Below are 21,528 nucleotides of genomic sequence, written 5' to 3'. Positions count from 1 at the left end.
AGGCAAGTGGCACTGCCAAGTTCTTTGGAACAGACTTTTCAAAACTAGAATCCATACATTGTGCAGCAGCATGATTAAAATGGTGACCAGCAATTTGTCAGAAACGTCCCACTGACTTTGAGTAGAAGGCACCTTCTTCTAGAGACACGAGATTAAACCGAGGCAAAAAAACAAAAAAATCCCCTTGAATTTTGTAAAGTAGCATCAAAAACTTGCAGAATAGGTATCTGACATCCACAGCTTGGAGGAAAACTCAGGCAGTGGTGTGGTGGAGACACTCAGAAAACACAGCTTTACCATTATCTTTGATAGCACAGAAAGTGGTACTGGCTGGAAACATGGATAGCAATAATGCAAGCTAAAAACTGCTTCAGAAAAGTTTGATTCTGAATATGAAGTGTTAGAATAGTCTTGACCACATTTCAATATTTCATTTTGTTTCTTTATATGTATATGCAAGTGAGTGAAATAAAAATCTATACTTGTGTATTTAAAAAAAATCTCCAATAAATAAATATAAAACCTCCAAGTAACAAAGAAAGCAGAGTCATATTTTATTGGTAGTGTTTTCTTGTTCAGTGGCACATAAAATGGTGACTCAATAATTCATGGCACTTTAGATTATACAATGAAATATAAAGATTATAGACTTAGATACCATATTGAACATTTAATACATGATAAACACATCATATCCTCTGAAAGCTGTGCAAGTAAATCAGTAAATGCTAAGCAATAGCAACCATATATCTTCACTTTGTTCCTGTAAAGAATCTTGAAAAAAGAAAAAACAAAACCCCACAAATATCATAATTGAGGGCTGCAGACAAGTCATTTCTGGTTTACTATTTTCATATGGATAGGCCAATATATAAATAAAGTGGCACAGGTCCATTCTTATTTCAGTTTATTAATGTGAAAACACAGAACTCTGACAAGCATTTTATCTAATCATCAGACTTGTATATGAAGACATTTCACATATGTGCTTATACCAAAATAGGGATGCATAATTTGGGATTCAGCCAATTTTTATTTTCTTGAAGCTGTTTATCATCCGTATATTTTCTCAGTCTTTGTATTCTTCTGGCTCCTTCCTGCTGCCTATCTTTTGGCTATATATTACTGCTCCATGAGTGAATGGACAGGAAATAAAAAACAGAAAGTAAAATCGTCCACCTGGTAATTTAACAGTTCTAAGGGATTAATAAGAGAGGATGAAAGTAATGTCCCAAATGAATTGATAAGATTATCAGTGAATCTCAGTTATTCCTACTCTCTCCTCCACATAGATAGCTGAGTTTTGTGCATGTGTATGTTTTCCTATGGATGAAAATTTAGGAAACATTTTTGAGATACACAAATACGTGCTCAAGTTTATAAGGATAAAATTACACATATACCTTTTTTTTCATTTTGATAAGATCAATAAATGAGGCAGATTTTTTTCATCAGTTTCAGACAATCACAGTATTTTAAGCAGACTTAATCTGAAAATTTCAGTTATGAATTTGTTTCTGAAAAAATATTTCTGCAGTATTCCCACAGTGCTTTGGAGACCCTACAGAATGCCATTTTGATTAGTTCATCTGAATAGGGCTCCTAAGTTTAAGGAAAGAGCTGCCAATAAACACTTGGAACTTTGTTGGAACCAAAACCAAGAAGATGGAAAAACTCTACAGGTATGTTTAGAAAATTACCTTTAAAATTACTACAGTATCATGTAACAAAACAATGTTCCACATGCCATCTTATTGAAAGAAAAATGAAGTGATAAACATCCAAAAAAATCTTTTAACTTACAGCCTTGAAATCCTAATTCTTTTATCAAAAAAATGATTTATCTGTATTTTTGTTAGTAATGTTATGCTACAGCAATTAATATATAATTTTCATTAATTCATTTAATTGAAACAAAAAAAAGTCTACAGAAGACTGTATTTGGTATACAATATTTAAGCTAAATCAGACTGTTTTCTACTCAAAGTAATTTCTAGAAAAATTTGCTCCCTGTAAGTTAGCATGTCTTCTACATCTTTGTAAACAAGCATTTCTTCAATGGACAACAGCTTGTAGTTATTCAGGCTGAATGGTGACTTGTTTTGTACAGCATTTAACATCGTTAGGGACGTTGTAACTGAATCACTCAGAGAAGAACAAACCGGGAAAATACGAGCATTCCACAAACTCAAACATGTCTTGTTTCCAGAAAACAGATCTTCTGTAACTTTCAGGTTCCAAATATCTAAGCATGACAGAAAACAGACTCCAAAGAACTGAAGTGACTTTATATCTGACAATGTTTTAACATTCTTTTTCAACTTGTCTCGCACTCCAAATGCCATTGTTGAATACTTTAAGTGTCCATTCATCTTCAAGCTTAAGGAACACACAAAGGAATCCGCAGGCAGGACAGCTGCTGTTATGACATAAGAACCACTAATAATGCAGTTTTCTCCAACTGAAACGTCAGGCCCTAATCTGGAATACTCCACAACGGAGCCAGGTGCTACAGAACAGCTTGAATCCAGTATGCTGTGAATGATACAGGATGTGTTATCAGAGCATCCAGGTATCACTGGAAAGATGCTAAAAGCGATGGACTGTAAGCCAAGCTCTGACTTAAGACTGCTGTCTGAGGCAAAGTGAAACAAATATTCTTCGGTTGTTCCAATGTGATAAAATTTGGAGTTATTAAGAACAACAACATTCAGTGATGTTCCTTTAAGAAGATCAAATATTCTCTGCCTCATGTCTACTAACTCTGACTCTTCTTTGGTGACATTGGATGTGTTTCTGGTATACTCCACAGTTGCTCCAGGTCCCAAAGCCTGCAGGAAGTCTCCATAGGCATCTATTTCACAGTTCAGTATGCCTATTTTTTCATAAAAAGCAAGTAACGTTCTTGCTGATTTATGATCCATGTAAAACAGGCTATCTGTGTAGACATACTCACGGTCTAATATAAGGGAGGTGGTGTCACCCCCAGCAAAGTCCTGCTGAGAAACATTTCCAGGTCTACACACAGCATTAAACTGATGCATCTTTTCTATGCTGGGTTTATGAAGGAAACGATGACAGCACCTGTATTCAAGGTCTCTACGTTCTAAACAATTAAATGGCTCTAAGACAAATACTCCATGTGTGGTGCCTACAGTCAAACTAGAAGGATGAGCTAAGGCAGTAAAGCCAGGCTTATCAAACCTAATAAACTCAGATTCTCCAGTACTATAAAGTTCAATATCATCTGCACAGGTAACTAGAATCCCAGGATTCATATGTGAGGGGAAATCAATGTACATGGCTAGCTTTAATTCTAACATCTGATAAATGGGGTTACCAAAAGGGAAAGCAGTGAAAATTTTCCCCAGAGCACTTGCATTTGGAAGGCGTTGACTGTAGCCACCTAAAAAATTAAACAAAAATAACTGTTTTAAACTGTTTGCATCATTGTTTACAAGATTTTAGAAACCCAGGGGCATCAGTTGCAACTCAATTGATGTATTCAATATCTAAATAGATTAAATATCTACAGATATTTAATACAATGCATTACGGTAATTCAGGAACAAATAATAAATTCCAGATTATAAATTCAAAAAACAATTCTCCTGTATCATTTGACATATTGTAGTTTTAAAGATTCTAGATGAGGAAATAATTCTAATATACTTTAGAACATGTGAATTGTTTTGAATCAATTGTATAGCTAGTAAAAAGGACCAGAGGCTAAAACATCTATATTTTAAACAACAAATTTCAACCATATTTAATCTCCTATAATAAGAATACACTCCATGGGGGGGAAAAGTAAAAAAAAAATAATATACCAATTCCAACATTATCTATTAAACAGTAATTTCCAGATGGAATGTCTTCCCTCAAATTATTACATATACTTAAAGGAAGTAAAGGTGCATTTATTTAAAAGCATTTTAAAATTTATGCTTGTTTTTAATTTAAATAGGCTTTTCACTCTAAGATGAGCCTTATGGCTTAATTCCTTAAAACGTGTGTTCTCTTAAATACATTAAATAGCTTACATCATTTTTATGTTAAGTAATTATAATGAGAGGCAGTATTATAAAGTACAAAGAGTCAGACAAAATTGGGTTCAAACTCTGGTTCATCACTTTTTAGTTGTTTATCATTGGATTCACTCTAAATCAGCAAATGTAGAATAATAGTTGTTTTATCATGTTTTATGAAATCATATAATGCATGTAAAGGACTGGCACATAGTATAATACATTGTCCAACAAATGAGAGCTAATACTTACTTTCTCCTTTTTCCTTTTCCAAAGAGTAGCCAATAGTAAAATTTATCATTATTGGAATTATATATTTCTAAGTATATATTTTCTGGTATCTAATTTTTACTAAATTGGTAATATAATACTTGTTCTGGGATAAAATTATAAATTTGATTTTTGAAAAAATTTTTTCACTCTACTTTCAGTCAGCCTTAAAAAAGAACCTGGATGCTTTCTTTACTTGTTATCATTCATATACAGAATCATTATTTTGTAGATGAAATAAGAAATGAAAAGTGCCTTGGAAGCCATGCTGCCAGTCCATGACAAAGTTTTCATTAGCTCCCAATTCACAGAGAAAAATAAAAGGTTTTCACATAACCAAAATTTTCATACAACTATAGTTATCCAATTTAAAAAAGTATACTGTTCTGAGATTATTTCTTTCCTACTGTTCTGTTTTGAAATGTCTTTTTTGTGTATAACTGTCCTTCATATATTTTCTTGTCAATTCCATGTTTTGTCCTTTTTTTTAAACTCTTTTTAAGGACTATAGACTTTGGCTACCAATAATCTAATAAAAATGCATCACATAGGTTTTGGCAAAAGTGTGGTAATAGAGGTGCTAAACCAGTCTCTCTCCTACAGCAAGAATTCCTTTTAAACCATTATCAAGAAATATTCATATTTTGGTGAATTCTGTCTTAAGAAAATAATTTTGTATTTACAAACCAAAAACAGTATCTATGAAAATTTGATGATGTATGTGATCTACAATTTTAAGGATAAATTTTGTGAAACACATTATACTACTTACAACTTAAAAATATCATGAAAAGCATGTAATATTTATTTTCAAAACAGAATAATTTCAAAGACAAAAAAAAAGGGAGGGAGGAGTGTTTACAAGAGAGAAACAAGTTCCTAAGATGTCAAAGATGAAATCCTGAAAAGAAAACAAAATAGATTAAAGACTTAAATATAAGACCCAAAGCATAAAACTCCTGGAAGAAAATACAGGAAGTAAACTCTCCGATATTACCCTTAGTAATATTACTGATATATCTCTTCTGGTAAGGGAAACAAAAGAAAAAATAAACAAACGGGACTATATGAAACTAAAAAGTTTTTCACAGCAAAGGAAATAAATTATCATTAACAAAACAAAAAGACATCCTACTGAATGGGAGAAGATAGTTGCCAATGATAAATTTGATAAGGGGTTAATATCCAAAATTTGTAAAAAAAAGTCATACAACACCAAAGAAAAACAAACAAAAAAACCCCCAAAAATCCCAATTAAAAAATGGGTAGAGGATATGAAGAGACATTTCTCCAAAGAGGACATACAGATGTCCAACAGACACATGAAAAGATGTTCAACGTCACTAATCATTAGAGAAATACAGCTTAAAACCACAATGAGATACCACCTCACACCTGTCAGAATGGCTATCATCAATAAATTAACAGACAAGTGCTGGTCAGGATGTAGAGAAAAAGGAACCCTTGTGCACTATTGGTGGATTGCAGATTGGTGCAGCCATTATGGAAAATCGAATGGAGGTTCCTCAAAAAATTAAAAATAGAACTACCTTATGACCCAGCAATTCCACTCCTGAGACTTTATCCAAAGAAATCCAAAACGCTAATTCAAAAAAATATATGCATGCCTATGATTACTGCAGTGCTATTCACAATAGCCAAGATATAAAAACAACCGAAATGCCCATCATAGATAACAGGATAAAGAAATTATGGTACATTTATACAATGGAGTATTACTCAGCCATAAAAAGAATGAAATCCTACCACTTGAAACAACATGGATGAACCTAGAAGATATTATGCTATGTGAAATAAGTCAGACTGAGAAAGACAACCACTATATTATCTCACTTATGTGGAATCTAAAGGAAAGAATAAATGGGCAATCAAAATATTAATAGACTCATAGATACAGAGAAAAAACTGATGGTTGCTAGAGAGGAGGTGAGTGGGGAATGGGGGAGAAGGTGAAGGGATTAGAAATTACAAACTGGTAGTCACAAAACAGTCATGGGGATGTGAGATACATTATGGGTAATATAGTCAATAATGTTCTAAAAACTATGTAGGGTGTCAGATGGGTACTGACTTATTGGGGGAATCACTTCATAGATTGTGTAGATGTCTGACCACTGCACTGTACACCTGAAGCTGATGCAGAATAATACTGAATGTCAACTATAATTAAGTACACATATATATGCGTGTGTGTGGTCATGGGATGTAAAGTATAGCATAGAGAGTATATTTAATGGTATTATAATAGCTATTTACGATGTCAGGTGGGTAGTAGACTTGTGGGGGTATCACTGTGTGAAGGGTGTAAATGTCTAATCATTATGTTGTTGTTGTACACTTGAAACTAATAAAAAAAGAAAAAAATGTAAATTATTAAAGTATAACTTTACCAGAGTGAATTAATAGGATGGTAAAAGAATTCCATTTATCGCCATATAGCTTTTCCAAACATCGAAGGGCACAAAGTGTCGATCCTCCGTTTCCTTAAAGATAAAGTTAAAAAAGCACAATTTATTTCGTAGAAACCTACTTGTGATTATGGTAAATTTAGGTGTTTTAACTTTGAGTATATGACTTTTGGCTGTAATTAACTAGGCAGAGAGCAAAAAATACAGGCAAAAGAATGAAAGACACATTTCATAGCAATTAAATAGATAAATAAACAAAAAATTAGTAATGAAACCCAGAGATCAGCCCTCAGTAACAAATGAGCTAATCATCTCCTAAAAATTGTAATACAAAAAGAAGACATGATGAAGTAAGCAATCTGCAACACTGGAAAACTTGACGTATATACATTCATTTGGAGTCGCAAATTGCAAAACTCATTTAAATAATTCTCCCACATGATATAATCAAATATGCAAGTTAAATTTGCTTTCTAAAAAATTTTTTTAGAATCTGGTTTCCAATAAAATATCTTAAATGTAACTACCTCTTACTAGTTACCTTGGGCAGATTATTTAATTTTCTATGCCTCAGATTCTCATCTATACAATGGGAATCATAAAGTACTGACTGCAGTTGTGAGGGTTAAAACATAGGCTAATTAGAACAATGCCAATGTCAGTTATAGATACCCTACCTCGGTTTTAAGGGGCTTCAAGCTTTAAATATTACATGGAAAATGGCCCCCAAAAAACAGCATGGATTTTTATTTGCAATGAAAGGTCAAAAGGCAAATTTGACTTAAATTGGATTTTTAAATTAAATATCTATGACACTTGAGCAACTACACTCTTTTGCATTCTGCATTGTGGTCCCAAGAAGTCAAGTAGTATAATTTTTTTTTCTTCATGTAAATTTCTGAAGAAACTGCAGTTTGGAGGGACCTTAAGAGCCCAATTAATAAGGACCAAAAGATTATTCATCAGCTGAGTAAATCTTATTAAAACTAGTCAAGTTCTCATTTTAAATAACATAACATTGTGAAAAGTTTTCATGTAATTCACAGTGTGTAAGAAAGTGCTACGCCTTTTATCATTCTTAAAAAACTAGTGAATTTACATTAAATTTTAAAGTTTATAAAGACTATGGTGAGAAGATATACAGCTTATAAACTGTAAGCCACAGGAAAACTCTTCTTCAATGATTACTCTGCTCAGAATCTATTATATAAATCTGACCATACATACGTACCAATTTTGGCTCCAGCAGGATCAACAAAAACATGATATTGAACTCCAAGGGGTAACTCCCTTTTTTTCAGCTTTTCTGATAGCTGTTGCTTATAAGCAAGTTCCTGTTTTTCATCAGCTGCTGTTATTGCAACAACGTCCCAGAACTCTCCAGCTGCTACAGGTTTGCCTATGTGAAAAAAGCAAGGAAATGATAAATATTAGCAGAATTCTATCTGTTAAAGGTTTACATATTTGGAAAGAGGGAAAAAAGGAGGTAATATTATCATCTTCATAAATGTATCTTCTGCTTTTGAGAATTGGGAACTAATAGTTCCCAATTAGGCAGTTAGTATGATTCAAAATAGTTCTAATGAAGACTGTTCACAAGGACTTTTTTGTTTGTTTTTTGCTTTTGGATTACTTAATGCTTTTATGGTCTACAGGCCCATTTATGTAGATAGTCTGAAAGATGTAATGTTTCTTCATTAAGAGAAGTTCTTTTGACTTGCTAAAGATTACCTCAATTCTTAAATAAGAGAAGACAAAGGAACACATAAATGTATCTCCAAGTTCTGAGAAGCAATTTTCATATATCAGGACCATTTTAGTGTTGGTTTGCTAAGAAAGATTCAACCCAAGGATCCATTCCTATAATCCTGCTGTTTTTGAATGTGGGTACTTTATTTTTTATTAGCTGAGCCATGCAATTTTACAAAGGCTAATAAAGTATGATATAACATTTTGGATAACACATAAGTTCCCAACTCCCTGATGAACTCTTCACGACAGAACTCTAAACACTACAATTTTCATAATATCTAAATGAATGGGCCTGTAGACCATAAAAGGAGCAAGTAATCTAAAAGAGAAAAAAATACTTTATGAACAATCCTTATTAGAACTATTTTGAATCATACTAATTGGCCACTAATTCTTCAATTCTCAAAACAGACTGAACTTTTGGTAGATAGTTGGAAGCTTTCTTTATTGATAAACAAGATGGAAAGGGTTTGTATTAATTAACAAACATGACTTGTCAGCTAGAATTTAATAGTCTTGAATACTGTCATCCCTACTATTTCCTGTATTTTTAAAGCAGTAACTTCATAAAAAATATAACCAAATTTTATTTCAGACAGTTGTACAGGGAATGACAAGTGGCATAGCCTTGAAAAAAATTTCGATACAAACCCCCTTTTTAATTTTTAATCCGTAACTCCTCTGTGCTTTATTTTGTTTTTATTCAGTAGGCATTAACATTACAGAACTGGTGAAATAGGTAGGGGGCAGGGGTGGGAGAAGGCTAAAATCACATTGATAAGGGTCAAACACCATGCTTTTGATCTTTCAGATTCATTTAAAGTAACTTTTGTTAATGAGCTAACCAAATGCATTAACTTGTATTTATAGCTTCACGGTCAGGTTAATAATTTTCTCCTCTCTCTCTCTCTCTAAATCTATCTATCTATCTATCTATCTATCTATCTATCTATCTATCTATGTATAAAACTAGGAATAAAGTTAAAGAAAGTAACAAGCATAACGGAAAGAAAACACAGTGACAGAAAAGAATTAAAAATTCAAGGAGTATTAGCTATGCCTGGGCCAGTGTTCTAGGACCACAGGTGACATGCAGACTGGAAGCGATTGCCAGCCAGCCCAGCAAATTTCCGGGCACGTAAAGGACCCTCCCTCTCGATTGCTGGGAAGAGCTGGGGTTCTTCCTTTGGTACCTCTCAGCTCTGAAAACCTCCGCAACTTTCGCTGAGTGGCTTCTCGCAGAGAAACGCCTGGAGAAGCACTTGCAGCAGCCATAATCCCACCTTTGCCTCGGCTGGCCGAAAACTTCCAGGTATCCCGCCACTCAGCACACCACGCATGCGCCCTGGAAAGCACTACGTCCCTAGGTCCGGTTTCGCCTGTTCCGCCCCTTACGTACGTCACGGACGTAACCACGCCCCCCGAAGTTCTCAGGCCTGCCCTGGGAAGACAGTGATGGGGTGATCGCAGAGCTCCGTTTCCTTAGCAACGGTCTCTGGAGCGGAGGGCCACCTAGCGATTTGTTGGACTGTGCGGGTACTGGCCACTTGTTCACAACTCGAAACGCCTTGCAGATCGGTTGACCCGGTGAGTGGTTCAAGTTGGCCGACAAAATTGCTAGAACCGACCCACGAAACTACAACCTAGTTTCCAGCTTTGTCTCAAAAGGCGAGTCGTCTTTTCTGACTCTTAGTTTGTTTCATCTAGGAGCAGTTCCCAAGGACCTCTTTACAGTTAATTCCTGCCAAGTTGGTCATCTGAAAACCTTCTATCCCAGGTCCACACACAGTGTGAATGCTTAAAATTTGTATTCTCTTCAGCAACCTTAGGCTTGTGGCTTTTTTGCCTTTGCAAGTTCCTAGAGAGTGAGCCTTCCCACACCGTTCAGTTTTGCTTTCACCGTGCTGGCTTTGGAAGTTGAATATAATTCTGCATCCAGGCCCTTAACATTTGTCGTTATTTCTCTAGCATCCTTTGATATATACACATTAATCAAAAACTTTCAATAACTCCTAGGAATAAGTCAGCCTTATTAGATATGTTTTTGGTAGGTTAGGTCTATAAGTATTTCTCTTGTAAAGCACCAAGTTTATAATGCGTTTTATAGATTAATCTCTTCATCTTTACACATAAGAAATTTATGAATCAGAGTAGTGACTTAGTCAAGGCCTCACAATTAGTAAGCAGTGGAGAGATTTTATAGCAAGATATTTCAATCCCAAATGCATAAATCATTCTACCACCCCATGTGATTTGATTTATTTTATGAAGCCTGTCTTCATTAAAGTCTTTATCAGGAACATAGGTATTCAAGGCCCACAAGCTCTTGTCATGAACTTAGTTTTTCCTCTAAAGACTTGACCCTGTTATTTAATTCTGTACTTACAGAGAAAGTATTTGGATAAAGAGGGAGATTACTCTTTCACAGTTTTATTGCTTAGGAGGTTGTTTTTTTTTTGTTAATAAAAACAATATATTCTTATTAAGAACGTTTAGAAAATAGAGAAGACTTGAGTAAGGTGAGAGTATGCCAAAGAGAAAGCAGGAGAGAAAGTCAGAAAGATGACAGAGGCCCAAAGAAAGGATTTTATTTTTTTACTGAGTGCAACAGCCATTGCAGGGCTTTGATGTGACTTGCTTTATGTTTAAAAGATCACTCAGTAATGTGAAAATAGACTGTAATGGAGGGAAGGGTAAGGACAGAAGGAGGGAGACTTATTTGTTTATTGGTTACTACAGTAATACAGGTATGACTTGGTGAAGGCTTGGCCAGGATGGTAACAGTGGTGATGATGAGAAGTTGGTTTGATTCTGGATATATTTTGAAGGCATGATCAATATAATTTGCTAATGGAATGGCTGTGGAATGTGCGAGAAAGGAGTCAGGGATGACTGGCTGCCTGAAGGATGGCCATCAACTGAGATGCGAATGGCTATGGATGAGGAATGTTGGTAGGGTAGTAGGGACACTCCAGAATTTGGTTTTGGACATGTAGAATAACCAGGTGTACATGTATGCAGTGCATATGTTATGCAACTTTGTGTGTGTATGTGTCTGTGTGCATTATACATATGAATCTGGTGTTCATGAGAGAGGTCTGGGCTAGAGATACAATTTTGGGAGTTGTCAACATATGGCTAAAGTTAATTTTAAACTATGAATTAGATGAGATCCCAAGAGAAAAAAGGTCAGTAGAGACTGCATGTTCAGGGACTGTATATACTGATGAGGTAAAATCAACAATTACCCAAATAAAAAAAATTACCCGAACAAGAAAATTTCAGATAGTGATAAAAACTGTGAGAGAACTAAAACAGGGCGATATGATAGAGTCTTATCACACAGAGTATTAAATACAGCATTTCTTGCACCTGGGAAGGATAACCACAAAAATGGGTTTTATTTTTTTCCTGATATGATTAGATTACTTCCATAAAATGTGCTGGAAGTAAATATACCACATTAACAGGTATGGCTTCTGGTTTTTCCTCTTTTCGGTTTTTCTCCAATTTTTATTCATATTAATTTTTAAGTAAAAAATTAAAAAAAATATATTGTATACTATATGAGTGGGAGTAAATTTCCTTGGTGGTTGATTGTAGGGAATAAAAAGTCTAGGGATTTTATTTCAGTTTATATTTAGTATAATGAAACAGTGTGATTGTTTACTGTAGTCATAGGCTAACGTAACCAGAATAAAATGTGCCAATACAGCTAAATAGTAAACCCAATATTCTGTACAAGTAAAACACAATGGAAATGATATGTTTTACCTTAGATTCCACATTTTAAAAGGAGTATCAGACAACATGAACTATAATAAGTTGAAAAATGATATTCTATGGAGGCATTTGGGCTTGTTTTCTATGAGAGGATAATAGAGAGTATCTGAAGAAGTGCCAGAAAGAAAAGTGAGATACATTTTTTAAAATGAAGGTATACTTTATATATCATTAACTTCACTTGCTGTAAGTGAACAATTTAATAATCGGTTTAGTAAGTTTACTGAGTTGTACACCAATCACTGAACAAGACCAGCTCGCTCAACCGAACGCCCCTGGCTCATCAGCCAGGAGCTCACCGAACGGGTCCCTGAGAGGACTGGGTGGGAGACGAGAAATAAAAGAAAAGAGAGACGAAGTGTGAGGACAGGAGGGACTCAGTCTGCTGGTGGCAAACTAAGGCCTCATTTATTGGACATACAAGATTCTTAAGGGGAAGCACTTTCCTCATTTTAGGAAGCAATTCCCTAAAGCTAAAACTCATGGGCTGAGGAGAAGCAATTTCTCCTCAGCAACAAGCTATGTCATACTCAATATAAACCAATGATATAGCTAAGCAAAGTTAAACTGAGGCAAATAGAAACTGTCTACAGTCCACAGTAGAAGTCCCAAGCATGTGAAATAGGTCCATGGTGGAAAGTCCCAGAGTGGTGATGTATGTTGAAACTGCAAGTCCATAGTCCATGAGCAACTGAGTCCCTTTGTCCATAAGCTTTTCCTATCAGCAAGCTGGAGTCTTTACTCTTTGCACTTGCGTTATTTGGAAGCAGTTTAAGGCAGAAGCACTGTCCCAAAGGTCCCCACCAAACCACTCCAAGGCTGCTCACGCCAGGCCTGTATCTACCTGGAGACTCAAGCTTGCCAACCTAAAGCCTCAGTGTCCCTGGCTGATCCCAGCCAGCTCCCAACATCTCCCCGTTTTTTGTTTTTTAAGAGCCCTGAATTAACTAGGCCATGTCCCAAACAGACCTTAGGTTGTCTAAGCCGAGGTTGGCCAAAAGAGCATTGATATAACTAGGTGGGGGCTGGCATCATTGACTAACCAGCTGCTTGGCCTCTGACCCCCTACGACTGCACCTGGGTTAGGTTTTCCCTCACTCAGGGCTCTTACCCGTCATTGGCTGACCAGCCCTCCTGGGGGTCAGGTCCCACAACGCCAAGTGAGGGGGTAGGAGTGAGATGATGACTTTGGAACAGAGAGAACATCGGCCATAGGACTTATTGGCTGCAAGGTACCAAGAGACACTGAATGTAGGGTGAACACCATGGAGACAGCCTAATAGTGGACCCGCGGATGGCGGGACAGCAGACGCCAGGTCCAGAGTCTCCGTCACCTTTCCAACGCCAGATGTATGTTGGTCCCCAGAGACATCGCGAGCTATGGGCTTCTACCTTGAGGTCTTTATCGTGAACTCTACTAATTGTAGCACAAACTACCATACTAAAAAACAGCAGGAATAGAAGAATAAGGAGATGGACAAAAAGAGTGGATCGTGGGGTGAGCAGTGCTGTGTGTGTGTGGGTGGAATCAGCGTCGCCTCAGGCATGGATGTTCAACCTCCATCATGAGCCGAATGCGACGAGCCTTCAGGCTAAGAGCCTGAAGACGAGCTTTGAGGATTGCTCCACGAACTGAAATTATAATTGATATGAGTAGCAAGAAAATCACAGTAGCGAGTAGGATCCAGGACATTATCTGGAGAACACTGAGGGCTTAAATTTGCCAAGATAATTTAAAATGGAGTTTGCCAGAGAGGCTGGATCAACTATATCCAGCTGACTGTTTTGTATATCGTCTATTACTTTATGTAAATTTTGGATGTCCCCGTCAGGGTTGGAAGCGTCCCAAACTCTGGTGAGTCCATTATAAATGCTGTTCCAATCCCATAGTGAGCTATTGTACAGGTGTGGAGTTACACCCGCTGGTATCTGGCATGACACCGAAGAGACAGATGGACCTCGAAGGGCTTCCACCTCCTTCCCTATTTTTATCACAGTGTCCTCCAAAACAGTAACTCTGGCCTCCAACTTGTTATCTATTTTATTCCTCCAGTAACAGGGAAAGAGTAAGGTTGTTAGCCAACTGTTCTACATAATCAGCCGTCTGAATGGAATTTTTTATGGACACGGCTGCAGTGACTGTATTGGCCAAGAGCACGATGAATGCTGCGAGGCCAGCAATAACGAGTCTGACTGCACGTTGTCCCCTACTTAATCCTTTATTTAGTTCCACGAGGGCTCAATTCCCTGGGTCATCATACCAGGGCCCTTCGACTGTGGTGGGAATGACTATATACGGGGGTTGATGAAGGACCAGAATAGTCTGGCCTTTGTCTTTGGGGTCAATGCAATTTGTGAGATGACAATTCTGGCAAGAGACCTTAACTGACTCCTGACCCACGATTTGAGTTAAGTGAGTCTGTATGTGGCCCACTAACAGAACATAAGGAGTCAGTACACAAGCAGCAATGGCATATTTAGTACTTTTGACCGTAAATCGATTTGGAAGGCTGTTAGGGAGGTGATAGGTGTAAATGGCCTCTGTGGCAGCAAAAAGTCTCCAGAGGTCTCTATGGGTGCATTGTATGACTCAAAAACTGGAGTAACAAATCCTCCCAGCTCTGTCTAGTCTGTTTGATTCTCAATAAACCAATCCCGTACCAGGTGGAAGGAAGCAGTTAGTTGATGCCAAATGGCCGTTGAGTGGGCACATTCTACCCCCCTGATTTCAGGTGAATGCCTGTGATTTCCTGAGGTGCACTTGGGCATAGTAGTATGTGGAGAGTCCTTACAGGGAGCACCTCTCTCTAGCCTGGTGAATAGTACATAGTTATGGTGTGTGGCCTTGAGCTTGTTCCTATCAAATTTTTTCACTGTGGAGAGCAAGAGGCACCCTGGCATAGGGGCATGAGAGGCACAGAGTGGAGGGAATTGGGACCAGCCTGTGTAATTAAAGGCCGCCCATTGGTGACTTATTATTTTGAGCCGGCCCCCAAGTGGGGTAGTAGAATTAACCCAGACTACCACCGGCCTGTCCTTCCAGGTTACAGGAACAAGCGCTGGGGGATTTGGAAAGTATGTTCAATATGTGTCACCTTGTGCCATCCTTACCTGCCACGTCAGAATTACCAGTATCGTTACCACAAGTTTGTTAGGAAGAAGCTGGGCCCAGGTTGGGGTCACACCCTCCCTCGTTATTTTCCTCGTCCTGTTGGTCCAAAGGCCATTTGGCTCCGCCCCCATGATGTTGCTTTATGAGCCGTTCTGGGGGCCACCGAGGACCATCAGCATTTCTAGGGAAAACACAAACATGTCCTCTTCCCCACATCAGGGCCGGATCTGATCCATGCCAATCATTAGTGAGGGGTCCTTCCAGCGGACGAGGGCTTCTGCAGCAGGACTAAGACTCCAGAATCTGTCTGCTGCAGTGCGTCCCTGAGCATCCGTTTGCAAAAAATTTAAAGTAAATAGTACATGGTTTAGTTGATTATGTACTGATTTCCTATAATCTCCCCTGTTTAGTTTTATTAATTGATTTTTGAGAGCGCGATGGGCATGCTCAATAATTCCTTGTCCCTGTGGGTTATATGGGATACCTGTGAGGTGTTGAATCTGAAATGTTGAACAAAAAGTTTGAAAAGCCTTACTAGTGTAGCCAGGCCCATTGTCAGTCTTGATGACCTTTGGGATGCCCATTGTTGCAAACACCTGGAAACAGTGATTAAGTACATGTTTTGTTGCCTTGCCTTTACATGCTGTGGCAAACAAGAAACCAGACTTAGTATCAATGGTGGTATGTATATAAGGAGTATTTTTTAAAACTAGGGATGTGGGTGACATCCATCTGCCAAATGTGATTTGGGAGCAAACCTCGAGGGTTTACTACTAGGTGTGGCTCAGGAAGTAAAGTAGTACAGTTGCCACACTGTTTTACTATTTGTGTAGCTTGTTCTCTAGTAATCTTAAACTGGTATCTTAGTAACTGAACATTTTGATGGTGCAGAGCATGTGACTGTGTGGCCTGCTCTACAGGACTTATAGGTGTAGCAAAGAAAGTTTGCACTGAAGGCCTACCAGTTGAGTGGCTGCATCTGCAGCAGCATTGCCTGCAGACAAAAGCCCTGGAAGGTTAGAGTGTGCTCTAATATGTCCTATATACAATGGCCGATGTCTGGCAAGAATAGTCTGCTTTAATTGATGAAACCTGTGAAACAATTCCTCTATGGTGGCTGAACTGACATGGCCTGTCTCTATTACTTTACACACATTGAAAACATAATGACTATCTGTATATAGATTTCGTGACTGGTTTTGGAACATATGTAAAGCCCAAGTAACTGCAGACAGCTCTGTCCTCTGAGCTGAGCTGTACCCTGTATCTTTGGTTAGAGTCTGAGTAGGAGTATGGACTGCAGCCCTGCCATTGCTGGACCCGTCAGTAAATACCGTGACGGCTCCTAGAATGGGCTGACTTTGCAACACTGAGGGGAAAATAAAAGATGTAGACTTTGCAAACTGTAAAAGTTTATCAGCAGGATAGTGACACCCAATTCGACCAGGAAAATTTGTCAAGGCTATTTGCCACTCTGTGGAGTTTGCATATAACCAAGATTACTGACTACTATTGAAAGGAACTATAATGGCCTGAGGCTCTTTTCCAAGGAGCTGGAGATATCGTCGTCGTCTCCCCTTGACTATAAGTGACAATACCAAGTCTGAGTATGGTTGAAGATGTTTAGAAGGAGTGCTATTTAAATGTAGCCACTCCAAAGGACCAGCAGTTTGCCAAATAACCCCGTAGGCATGGGGTCTGTACTACAGATGACAAAAGCAACAGGCTGAGGGTGATCCACTCGAGGAACCTGAGCTTGCTGTATAGTTTGCTCTACTTTGGAAAGTGCAAGTTTTGCCTCTGGAGTGAGACTCCGGGGGGAGGTCGGACTAGGCTCCCCCTGGAGGATATTAAACAATGGCTGTAAATCTCCTGTGGTTAATCTTAAAAAAAGGTCTAATCCAATTAATATCTCCTAAGAGTTTCTGAAAATTATTAAGTGTTTTAAGGTGATTTGTGTTGATCTGTATTTTTTTAGGCTTAATTAATCTCTGAGTAATGAGAGTTCCCAAATAAGAGAATGGTGACGTTTCCTGAAATTTCTGGGGGGCAATAACTAGCCCTGCCTTGGTAAGATTCTCTTTAAGGCGCCCATATATTTGATATAACATCTCCTTGTTGGCATGGGAAATAAGGATATCGTCCATATAATGGATGATATATGCTTCTGGGTGTGATTGACGTATAGGCATGATGGCATGACTGACATATGTTTGACAAATTGTTGGACTATTTGCCATGCCCTGAGGCAGAACCTTCCATTGGAAACGCTGCATCGGTTCCTGAAAATTTACTGAGGGAACACTAAATGCAAAATGTTTTTTGTCATCAGGATGTAGAGGAATGGTGAAAAAACAATCTTTTAAATTAATTACAATCATGTAATGGTCTATAGGAATGGCTATAGGTGAGGGAAGCCCAGGCTGCAGGCTTCCCATAATTTCCATGACAGCATTAACTGCTCGTAAATCCTGCAACAACCTCCATTTTCCTGAGTTCTTTTTTATGACAAATATAGGTGTATTCCACGGGCTGGTGGACGGCTCTATGTGTCCAGCAGCAAGCTGTTCCTGGACTAATTCTGTGGCTGCCTGAAGTTTCTCCTGAGTCAAGAGCCATTGGTCAACCCAGACTGGTGTCTCTGTAAGCCATTTAATTTTAAGTGACTTGGAATGGGCTGCAGGACAGTCCTGCGCTCCCTGGGGTGGGGCGGTATAGTTGTTGCATGGTGGGCGGTGTTGGCTGTCCCCAGGACTGCGGAACGGATTGTTCCGGGACATTGGAGCCATGAATGATTGCTGGCTGTCTCTGGGCACTGGAGGCATAAGTGCCACTGCTGCCATTATTTGGCGGGGCTGGGGCTGGCCCCGTCTCCTTTTTCCCCGAAAGCAGTTGCCCATGGATGTCAAATTGAGATCTACATTCTTTAGCCCAGTGTTTTCCACGCCTACACTTGGGGCAGATCTGAATTGGGGGTCCAGACGGACCCGCTTGTCCGGCTGCCCTGGGCCTTCCCTGGGGAGCTCTATTAGGGCACTCCCTAGAGAAAGGATCTGCCTGCCCACAAGAACAGCTTCCTCCCTCTCTACGGTTCTTATTTCTTTTTTGCCTAAGCTTTGGGTTTGGACTGAAAATCTTTTGCAGCGCCCTAGCAAGAGCATTGCCCTGGATGTAAGATGGCCCTACATCCACACAAAGGCGGATAAAATCTGAAACATTAGCTTTCTTTCTGTAAGGCTGTTTGATGGATTTACAAGTAGAATTGGCATTCTCAAATGCTAGCTGTTTGGCAAGGAGCTGTGCTGCTCCGGGGTCACTGATGAGCCCACCGATAGCCTGTAAGAGCTGGGAGACAAAGTCCTGATATGGCTCCTCCGGCCCTTGCCTGACATTAGACAAATCCTCTGTTTTAGCCCCTGCGGTAGGAAGCGCCCTCCAGGCCCTAGTAGCACAGAAATTAATTTGCTGATAGGCTACTGGGGGGTACCCTACTTGATTGTTTATTCCTGCATAAGCCCCTTCACCCTTAAGCATGTCAGCCTTGATAGGTATCTGATGTGCGGCATTTTGCTCTGCCTGCTGCTTGCATTGATCTACATACTCTGCTTTCCAGAGCAAGTAATCCCCTCCAGTTAAGGAGGCCTTAGTTATCATAATCCAATCTTTTGGGGCTAGGGGTGTATTTGCAGAGATGGTCTCAAGTAATGCCAGAGTGAAAGGTGCGGTTGGCCCATATTGGGCGACTGCTGTTTTTAGCTTTTTGAGTGTCTTAAAAGAAACAGGCTCCTGGTCCCTAAGCACTTGCCCAGGGTTATTGGGGTCCAGCCGTTCTATCACCGGAAAACAAAATTGCTGATACTCTCCAATATCCTCTCCTCTCTCCATGGCCTGCCTTAATCCTCGGAGTACACTCGATTTCGGGCTCTGCTCTTTGAACGCGAGGCATATTTGATAGGTTGCCGCGAGACAGGCTGCAGCCACTGTGAAGGCTGCGGCGGCGGTGGTGGGCCCCGGGGAGCGGAATGCCCTCGCTGGGACCGATAAGCGGTCCAAGCGCTGAGAACAGATCCCTCATCCCTGGGCACTTCGTCTTCCTCCTCCTCAAAAGAGTCCTCCGGACCGGGGTCATGCCGCTGCTTGTCCGGAGGCTCAAGCCTAGTGTTTGCAAAATCCTGTACTACCTGCTTAAGTTTCTCTACTATTGGAGGCTGTTCTTCCTGTTTTTTCTGGTGGCATGAACCTCTGAACTGAGACTGTCGCGCACCAGTTCCCAAAGGGAAAGTACTTCGCGCGGAGGCTTCTCCGCCTCCTCGAGCGCCTGTTTCTCTCTAAGCTGCCTTCCAACCCTTTCCCAGACCTCCGAATCAAGAGTGCCTTCTTCAGGGAACCAAGGTCAGGTGTCTTTTACATACGCAAGAAACTCCTCTAGCTGCTGCGCCTGCACAAACCTGCCACGCTCCCGGAGTGTTGCTTTCAGTAGCTGTAAATACAGCCAGTGGTCCTTGGACCCTGACTGTCCCATGTTTTTACTCCTGCCGAAAATTAGATATAGGAATAACAGAATGATCAGTTCTGCTCCTCCCTATACCGCTACCCGTCTTTCCCCTACCTTCTCCGCAGTGGTGCGCGCCTTCCTGCAGGACGTCTCCTCACAGACAGTGGCCTTCAATCCGTGCTCAGGTCCCTGTTCAAGCGCCACTTGAACGAGACCAGCTCGCTCAACTCAACGCCCCTGGCTCGTCAGCCAGGAGCTCACCGAACGGGTCCCTGAGAAGATTGGGTAGGAGATGAGAAATAAAAGAAAAGAGAGACAAAGTGCAGGGACAGGAGGGACTCAGTCTGCTGGTGGCCGACTGATGCCTCGTTTATTGGGCATACAAGATTCTTAAGGGGAAGCAATTTTCTCATTTTTGGGAGTGATTCCCTAAAGCTAAAATTCATGGGCTGAGGAGAAACAATTTCTCCTCAGCAACAAGCTATGTTATACACAATATAAAGCAATGATATAGTTAGGCAAGGTTAAACAAGGCAAATAGAAACTGTCTACAAGTCCACAGTAGAAAGTCCCAAGCATGTGAAATAGGTCCATGGTGGAAAGTCCCAGAGTGGTGATGCATATCGAAACTGCAAGTCCATAGTCCATGAGCAACTGAGTCCCTTTGTCCATAAGCTTTTCTTATCAGCAAGCTGGGATCTTTACTCTGCACTTGTGTTATTTGGAAGCAGTTTAAGGCAGAAGCACTGTCCCAAAGGTCCCCAACCAAACCACTCCAAGGCCGTTCATCCCAGGCCTGTATCTACCTGGAGACCCAAGCTTGCCAACCTAAAGCCTCAGTGTCCCTGGCTGATCCCAGCCAGCTCCCAACAAATCACCACAGTCCAGGTGGAGAACATTTCCATCACCCTAATAAGATGCCTCGTGCCCATTTACAGTCAATGCAAGTTAGGTTGTTTTTATTACTCTAGGCATAAATACAACTGTTGTGTGGAAGTCGTAAAGAAGCACATTCATTTTTTTTCCTTCGTGTTAAACTTTTCCTTTTCCTTCTTCATAAGAAGAAGCTGAAGCCAAATGAAGATGGTCGTGGATTATGGACCATGGTGCTTGCGTGCATGGCTTAGTTCACGCTCGGGCTGTGATCTTTTCCATTGCTTGTGCTTTATCTCTCTGTTTAACCACTGTTCCTCCTCTTCCTTTTCCTGAAATGTAAAGCAAAAATCTGTGTTTACTGTTCCCTTTATTTGAATTTATTTACTTAGCTAGCCTGTTCTCAACTTATTTCTTCACTATTTTTTTTCCACTGTACCCTGTTGAAGGAACCCCTCACCTCCTGTCACCTTTCTGTTGGGCAAAGGAAAACTTTCTTGCCTTGAACTCTGTTTTATTTTCTCTTAGTTTTTTTTTTTTTTTACTTTATTTTTCAGGGAAGTTTTAGGTTCACAGTAAAATTGAGAAGACAATATACAGATTTCCAATATACCCCTGGCCCCACACACCCATAGCCTCCCCCCCGCCATTGTCAATATATATCCCCTACCAGAATGGTGTATTTGTTATAATTGATGAACTTAAATGGACACATCATACTCACCTAAAGTCCATAGTTTACCTTGGGATTCACTCTTGGTATTGTACCCTTTATGGGTTTGGACA

General features: G+C 39.5%; 2 protein-coding genes across 3 annotated transcripts in view; one reads left to right on the top strand and one right to left on the bottom strand.

Annotated features, from left to right (window-relative positions):
* Positions 1-530: 530 nt before the first annotated feature.
* Positions 531-9,823, bottom strand: FPGT (fucose-1-phosphate guanylyltransferase). 2 transcript variants are annotated; one of them, XM_019644043.1, is made up of 5 exons: positions 9,673-9,754; positions 7,959-8,126; positions 6,710-6,802; positions 6,391-6,452; positions 531-3,406 (listed from the first exon to the last, which is right to left on the bottom strand). In XM_019644043.1, exons 3-5 carry the CDS (start codon positions 6,742-6,744, stop codon positions 1,956-1,958), a joined length of 1,548 nt encoding a protein of 515 aa, XP_019499588.1. In that variant the 5' UTR covers positions 6,745-6,802; positions 7,959-8,126; positions 9,673-9,754; the 3' UTR covers positions 531-1,955. The 2 variants fall into 2 exon arrangements, with proteins under 2 accessions (XP_019499588.1, XP_019499587.1); XM_019644042.1 differs by lacking the exon at positions 6,391-6,452 and having other exon boundaries at positions 9,673-9,823.
* A 91-nt stretch (positions 9,824-9,914) lies between these two features.
* The window catches only part of LRRIQ3 (leucine rich repeats and IQ motif containing 3), a 162,442-nt gene continuing 150,828 nt past the window's right edge, over positions 9,915-21,528 (top strand). The window contains exon 1 of the mRNA XM_019643989.1: positions 9,915-10,066. The gene's annotated coding sequence lies outside the window, so the exon portion shown is untranslated. The remainder of the gene's footprint in view (positions 10,067-21,528) is intronic.

The sequence above is a fragment of the Hipposideros armiger genome, unplaced genomic scaffold, assembly GCF_001890085.2.
Source record: "Hipposideros armiger isolate ML-2016 unplaced genomic scaffold, ASM189008v1 scaffold_84, whole genome shotgun sequence".
NCBI classification, from domain to species: domain Eukaryota; kingdom Metazoa; phylum Chordata; class Mammalia; order Chiroptera; family Hipposideridae; genus Hipposideros; species Hipposideros armiger.
The sequence above is the reverse complement of the archived record's forward strand: the minus strand, read 5'-3'. Positions and strand labels throughout refer to the sequence as shown.

Excerpts from the sequence above, each read along its gene's own strand:
- FPGT (XM_019644042.1), bottom strand. The coding sequence starts at position 9,754 with ATGGCTGCTGCAAGTGCTTCTCCAGGCGTTTCTCTGCGAGAAGCCACT. Across the intron at positions 8,127-9,672 it reads GAGGTTTTCAGAGCTGAGAG|GCAAACCTGTAGCAGCTGGA; the intron begins GTACCAAAGGAA and ends TTTTTCACATAG. Across the intron at positions 6,803-7,958 it reads TCCTGCTGGAGCCAAAATTG|GAAACGGAGGATCGACACTT; the intron begins GTACGTATGTAT and ends TTTATCTTTAAG.